We start from the raw sequence: 7,546 nt of genomic DNA, 5'->3' as shown, positions 1-7,546 counted from the left end.
TAGGAGCTTTGAATGTGGGCCTCCACTACGATATTGGACGCTATTATGCACAGCTTGCTAAGAACAACATAAATGATGTGGTTAGTCTCATAACTTATATCCAGATTAATTGTTATATCTATATATATGTATGGTTCTGGTAACCAACATATTTTTCTCAACACTTGCAGGTTGAGCAGTATGACATAACATACGTAAATTGTAGCTTTGAAGCCATTATAATCTAGGCCATATATCAAATGGGTCGTTATGAATGGGAATATGCTGGCTCAACTTTCACTTCAGAGGGAATCCAGAAAAAAAAATGTGACTAGGGGACGTTCTGGACCATTGCTGATTGTCGTCAATAGACCTTATGAATGATCTTGTGAAGTAAGAGAGTACACTAGTAAATACATTGCGCTACATCACTGACATTTATGCATATGAAATGAATGACCTTCACTTCTCCGATTACGTGGTACGGCGTCATGAAGTTCTAAGACTTTAAATTTCTGTTGGTTGTAATGAACTGAGCTGGATAATTATGGTTTGTAATGAACAAATTTCAATTATTATAGGTTTGTAATGAACTGATCTAAATTATTATGGCTTGTAATGAATGAGTTTGTAATGGAGTAATATAAATTATTATGGTTCTTGTGAATTATTATGGGTCTGTAATGTATATATCTTCTTGTGAATTAGCTGATGATATAATGTCCTTGTAAATTATATATTATATATATGTAGTTCTGGTCAGATTTGAATTTTTAAATTTCAATTTTTTTTGGCCGAAGAACGGACTATAGGGACGATTCTAGAGTTAACAGCCCCTACAAATAGAAATTATAGGGACGGCTGGTTTTACAAGTCGCCCCTACAAATCCTATTTGTGTTACTAGCCGCCCTCACAAATAAGATTTGTAGGGGTGATTAGAGAACCGCCCCTACAAAACCGGCATTTGTAGCAACGGTTTCATAGGGGCGGCTGGCCGAGCCGTCCCTACAAACCTCTTTGAGCCGCCCCTGGAAATCCTTATGGTAGTAGTGCTGCATGTTTGGCTGGGCAATAATGTAGACCAGAAAGGTTTTATGTGTCCCTGTGTTTGTTAGCACGAAGTCAAAACATGCATGCATGATGCGTCAGCATTTATTGGATCATGAGAAATCTACATACACATAGCCCTGTTTACTACTACTATAGGATTAATTGACGTGTGATTAAACAAGGAATAGGAGGATGACTCGATACAAATGGAAATAGAAGGATCTGTGTCGCATAGAATTTATATCTTCGCTAAATATGACACCTCACTAGTGATGGATTCGGTTTTAGAAATTTCTAACTGTATATAGGAAAGACTATCCATCCCATATGTGTATGTAACAATAACAAAAAAAAAGCACGCAAACTGATCAAACCAGAACATGGAGCCCACTGTTTTCCAAATTGCATGCTTAAAGTGGTTTCCACGCTTCAATAACTAAAGATTTTTTCCACTTTATAGTACGGTCATCTATCCTAAATCCAACCGTGTACTCTATTGCACCTTGGTTGGCAAACGCAAAGCCCTATCATACACCTTTGTCTTGTGCCTCGCTGTTGCTCTAACTTCTCACCATTTGATGAACCGTTGCATGTGTGTGATCACGATCTCCATCTCCATCACCTCCTATGTCTTGTTCACCACCATCAAGTGGACACTCACTAATCATACTCAATGAAAGCGTTAGTCCACATGGCTGGCACTCACTTACCAAAACCAAACTAGGTCTTTCACCGCCGCACGACCGACCTCCGACAGTGCTGCTGTGCGAGCGAGGGCCAGCTCCACCCCCATCACCGCCCTGTTGTTTGCTGTGAACCAGGCCGCCCAACGCGTGCGTAGGGAAGAAGGAAGAGAGAGGAAGAAGAAAGAAAGAAAATAAGAGGCTGATAGGTGGGCCTCACATGTTAGGTAGCTCATCCCATTTTTAATGTCCTAAGACCAAACTGAAAATTGTGGTGCTAGCTTTGACGAAACCATATATCATCAACCAAACAACAGATGGGATTGTCCTGTCTCTGAAAACCGAGACAAAACCATCCCATATGATGTCTCTCAACCAAACACTACCTTTTAACACTTCCAACCCAGAAACTAGATGATTTTCTATAGCTATTAATTAGGGTGTCAACCAAACAAAATGGTGATGTGTCACTATAGTTATCGAAGGGAGAGAACGAAATTGTTTTTTATATAGAAAACTATGTCTCCACGACAACTAAGATATGAATAGATGTGATTGGTAGATGCTATGATGAGAGAGAAGATAGATGCTATGACACGGTTCTATTTTTCGACCATGATATTGAACAGGCAAAAAATTTGAAACTTTTGCTTGGTACTTTTGAACAATTATCAAGTCTAAATATCAACTTCCATAAAAGTGAATTATTTTGCTTTGGCCAAGCAAAAGAATCCGAGGAGCAATACTCATATCTATTTGGTTACAAAATGGAATCATACCCTTTTACATATTTGGGCCTTACTATGCATTATAGGAAGTTAAATAATACGGATTACAAATTAATTGAAGAAAGAATTCAAAAAAAGTTAAGCGGGGGAAAGGAAAACATTTATCATATGGGGGTAGATTAGTGTTAATCAATTCTGTTTTGTTAAGCTTACCTATGTTCATGATGTCTTTCTTTGAAGTCCCGAGAGGTGTTCTAAATCCGAGGAACATTTTTTTTGGCAAAATGATGAGCACAAAAAGAAATACAGACTGACAAAGTGGAATATTTTGTGCCAACCAAAAGAGCAAGGTGGTTTAGGAATTCAAAATCTAGATTTACAAATAAGTGTCTTTTAAGCAAATGGCTTTTCAAATGTTGCAATGAGGAGGGCACTTGGCAGGAGTTAATAAGGAACAAGTACCTAAAGAACAAGACTCTAAGCCAAATTGAAAAGAAAAATGGGTTTTCACATTTTTGGAATGGTTTATTGGGAGTCAAAGACATTTTCTTAAGTCTTGGGAAGTTTAAACTAGACAATGGAACTCAAATTAGATTTTGGGAAGATAAATGGTTGGGCTCCGAAGCCTTGCAAATCTAATACCCAAATTTATTTAATATAGTGCGCAAGAAACAAGCAACAACGACTGATGTACTTAATTCCACCCCTCTCAATGTGTCTTTTAGAACAAGCTGTTGAAATGACAAATTCTAGTTGCAAGAGTTGCTTTTATGAACTTAAATGAGGGTCGGGATACTTTCATCTGGAACTTAAATAATAATGGCTTGTTTTCTGTTAAATCCATATACAAATACGTAGTCAATAACGGGATTAAGGTTACCCAGGAAACTTGGCATATGAAAGTGCCCCTGAAGATTAAGATTTTTCTTGAGCTCTAAAACAAGGGGGCGACACTGACAAAAGACAATCTTGCTAAAAGGAATTAGAATGGTAGTAAGGCTTGTTGTTTTTGTAGCACGCCTGAAATTATCCAACACTTGTTTTTTGATTGCCATTATGCTAGTTTTCTTTGGCGTGTTGTGTTTGTTTTGTTTGGCATTCATTCTCTAAGGAACACGTACCATCTTTTCAATAGTTGGTCAAAGGTAGGAGGTTCCAATCATAATCATCTTTTATTGAATGGGGTTGCGGCGTTTTGTTAGGCAATATGGATCAGAAGTTACAATGTGGTTTTTGATAAAGGTCACCCAAAAACTTTTTTGTAGGTTCTTTTCAGGGGGGACACACGGGTTACGATTTTGGGCTCTATTGCAGCGCTTGGATGACGGCAAGGAACAGATTCTTGACGCTTGCAAACTACTAGAATCGAGAGCCATGGAGTTCTTCGCATCGCATGGATGGTCCTTCATTTACTGTCTTGAACTTTAGTTTTGAACCTGTAATAAGTCTTAATTATGGGTGTGCTATTGTAATAATTTTGGATTGATGCTTCTTCTCTTCTTAGAAGAAGGCTGATGTCGAAATTTTCCATTATCTAAAAAAGATTGGGACTCTTCTTAGAGATTGAGTTTAATAAAAGAGTCTTGAGGATACTCCAAGAAGGATTATATGTCCTTAAGGAAAAGCCCAGCAGCCATCGTGGAGAGATCGGTTGCCCTAGCACGCCCGACTACCGGAGCGGCATCAATTTATTCCGCATATATACGCACACCCCGTGCGCCTAATAGCACATCCATAATTTCCGAGAACTTGTCTCTTTGGAGACAGTCCGAGTATACTTTCTACTTTGCTCGCCTCTGACTGTTGAGATGGCGGCCTCCAAGGGCGACGGACCGGCGATCGGCATCGACCTGGGAACGACCTACTCGTGCGTGGCTGTGTGGCGTCACGACCGCGGCGAGGTCATCGCCAATGACCAGGGCAATCGCCTCACGCCGTCTTGCGTCGCGTTCACCAGAGCCGAGAGGCTCGTCGGCGAGGCGGCGGTGAACCAGGCCGCCTTGAACCCCACCAACACCATCTTCGGTGAGAACGAACTACTACACACGAGCTGTTTCAACGCTCGCTTATATAGACTTGTTTATTTTCTTCTATCCTCACGCGTGTGGACTCGCTGGTTTGCGTCACAGATCTATCAGCTGTGCCTAAGTAGCTAGGTTGCGTGCAATGCTGCTCTGTTAGGAAATAGGAACTATATAAAAGTTTGCCGCTGCATCATTCGTACGTTCATATCCTTGCATGAAACATGCATATATGCCTCTTGTCCTCTTGAATTTCTCTAGCTGCATGTTCACATTGTATTTCTGGCATTTTTTTAACTGCGTTTTGGGGTGACTTACCCCTCCTACGCGGCTGTTTAGTTTCGGTATAACCAGTTAATCACTATTACTAGATTCCTCATGAAGTCATGATGTGCACATACCTTTCTTTCAAAACAACTCGGTGAATTAATTCTTGCATAATGCAATCACAATTGAGGTTATGTAAAATTCATGGACGACAAGATCTAAAAAGGCTGATATAAGGTCTCGGCATTCTTTTGAACTAGAGTTTGGTGTGTGTTTTTTTATAATAACTGAGTTTGGTGCATGGTTTAAAATAGCGGGCTATTGAAAATAGCGGCAACTTTTTTCAACAGCTATGAAGCTATAGCGACGCTACGACAGATACGTTTTTATAAAATAAGCATGAAAAACACCAGTAATTCATGAAAAAAAACATGTCAAATATGAAATTCGTTGAATACAAATATGTTTCTAAGATTCCACAAGTCTAGATAATATTACCAATATGACATTACAACATGGTTCATTAAACTCCAGTGTTTAATTGTCCCAAATACCAAATTAGTAGCAAATGATAAGTAGGAAATAACTAATTAAATTAGTAAGCAAATAATAAGTATGCAAATATGAAATAGTGCCACTATTTTAAAGCTAAAGCTATGCAACTTAGTGGCACTCTATAGCTCGTAACAACGGTCAAAGTTGACATAGCGGCACAAAGAGCAATAGCGTAGCGTCAAGCCTCTCCGGCCGCTATAGCCCACTATTTTTTTTTCATGGTTTGATGTTGGTGAGTGTGTAGTTACAGTGCGTCGGTCCATCTGGGCATCTGGCCCCTGATCAGAACCGCACAGCTCCTCCACAACCTTGAAACGAGGTTTGCTCGAAATTCATAGTAAAATCAAAGAAAATTACAGAGTATCAGTAGGACCAAACCTAATATCTGGTGCATATATAGCAAATCGATCCTTTATTACTCATACTTTGCAAGAAATTTTTGGAACGCATAGTACAGAGATGCAGATCAAAGTACTGCTGCTATGCTATTTATGCTTCACTCTGTTGACTAACACACGACTAAATCTTCACAGAAGTGAAGCGACTGATCGGCCGCCGATTCAGGGACGAATCTGTACAAGAAGACGCCAAGTTGTGGCCTTTCAAAGTCGTCGCAGGCCGTGACGAACGGCCACTTATCGTGGTGCAGCATAAAGGCAAGGAGAGGCAGTTCAGGCCTGAGGAGATCTCCTCCATGGTGCTGGCCAAGATGAGAGAGACAGCCGAGGTTTATCTCGGTAAAGCGATCAAGAACGCTGTCATCACCGTGCCTGTCTACTTCAACAACTCCCAGCGCCAGGCTACCATTGACGCCGGCACCATCGCCGGCCTAAATGTCATGCGCATCATCAATGAGCCGACAGCTGCAGCTCTCGCATATGGTCTTGAGAAGATGCCACTCAGCAACAAACGAAGGACGGTGCTCGTCTTTGATCTTGGTGGTGGTACCTTTGATGTCTCCCTCCTCAAAATTGATCCAGTAACCAACAAGAAGGACAAGGGTGTCTTCGAGGTGGTGGCCATCGCCGGTGACACTCACCTTGGCGGGGCGGACTTCGACAGCGAGATGGTGAAATACGCTCTACGTGAGTTCACACGGAGACACGGGAAGATGGACATCCATAGCAACCAGAAGGCGCTCCGGCGGCTGAGGACTGCCTGCGAGAGAGCAAAGAGGATGCTGTCTTCCACCGCACAAACCACCATTGAGGTCGACTCGCTCCATGACGGCATTGACTTCTGCGCCACAATCACCAGGTCTCGATTCGAGGAGCTCAACAAGGATCTTTTCAGCAAGTGCATGAAGGCTCTGGACAAGTGCTTGTGCGATGCCAAGATGGACAAGAGCAGCGTCCACGACGTCGTCCTGGTGGGAGGTTCCACCCGTATCCCCAAGGTGCAGAACATGCTCCGGGAGTTCTTTGGCGGGAAGCAGCTTTGCCAGACCATCAACCCTGATGAAGCTGTTGCGTACGGCGCCGCCATCCAGGCATCCATTCTCAGCGGCGGCGAAACCAACGATGGGAGGTTGGTGGATATGCTTCTGCGCGACGTCACGCCACTCTCGCTTGGGGTTGAGATTCAAGATAACTGTACAATGAGCGTGGTTATCCCGAGGAACACCGCCATCCCGACCAAGATGGCCAAGCCCTTCACCACCCTCTACGACAACCAGACCGTCGTGTGCTTTCCAGTGTATGAGGGCGAGAGCGCAGACACCAGGGACAACAACCTGCTCGGCAAGTTCGCGCTCACCGGCATCCCCCCGGCACCCAAGGGCGTAGCTCGTTTACTTGTCACCTTCGATATCGATGCAAACGGTGTCATGAACGTGTCCGCGGAGGACCTGGACACTGGGAAGAAGAAGAGCGTCACCATCATTAACCACGGCGGCCGAATGCCCAAGGAAGAAATCGCTCGCTTGGTGCCGATTGAGATTTAAATTATAATTAAAAAGGGAGGGGTCAAATCAAGGCTTTTTTTATCTTAACAAATCAAGGCTTGAGCGTATCTGTTATTGCAATGTATTCTAAATATATTGCTATCACCGTATCACGTGACTTTTGGCTTGTGGCATGTGTATGGCCATAGCCTAGTTTATCTTTGTTTGTTTTTTTCTGGAACCACCGTGACATTGTCGTATAATATTCTATATCGTGGGATATTTTACATCTGTCTAATTAACTTTTAGCTAGCAAGTACGGAGTAGATTATTAGCTACTTCTTTGTTCACTACCCTAGATCAGGACATCATCGTCGGTT

At 42.3% G+C, this 7,546-nt stretch overlaps 1 protein-coding gene across 1 annotated transcript; it reads left to right on the top strand.

Moving 5' to 3' along the window:
• The first annotated feature begins 4,249 nt into the window (after positions 1-4,249).
• On the top strand, positions 4,250-7,226 carry LOC136454565 (heat shock cognate 70 kDa protein-like). The gene is made up of 2 exons (XM_066454949.1): positions 4,250-4,466; positions 5,818-7,226. Exons 1-2 carry the CDS (start codon positions 4,250-4,252, stop codon positions 7,224-7,226), a joined length of 1,626 nt encoding a protein of 541 aa, XP_066311046.1.
• The last annotated feature ends 320 nt before the right edge of the window (positions 7,227-7,546 follow it).

The sequence above is a fragment of the Miscanthus floridulus genome, chromosome 5, assembly GCF_019320115.1.
Source record: "Miscanthus floridulus cultivar M001 chromosome 5, ASM1932011v1, whole genome shotgun sequence".
Classification (NCBI taxonomy): Eukaryota; Viridiplantae; Streptophyta; class Magnoliopsida; order Poales; family Poaceae; genus Miscanthus; species Miscanthus floridulus.
Note: the sequence above shows the minus strand (reverse complement) of the source record. Positions and strands in the feature narration are given on the sequence as shown.

Excerpts from the sequence above, each read along its gene's own strand:
- LOC136454565 (XM_066454949.1), top strand. The coding sequence starts at position 4,250 with ATGGCGGCCTCCAAGGGCGACGGACCGGCGATCGGCATCGACCTGGGA. Across the intron at positions 4,467-5,817 it reads CCCCACCAACACCATCTTCG|AAGTGAAGCGACTGATCGGC; the intron begins GTGAGAACGAAC and ends AAATCTTCACAG.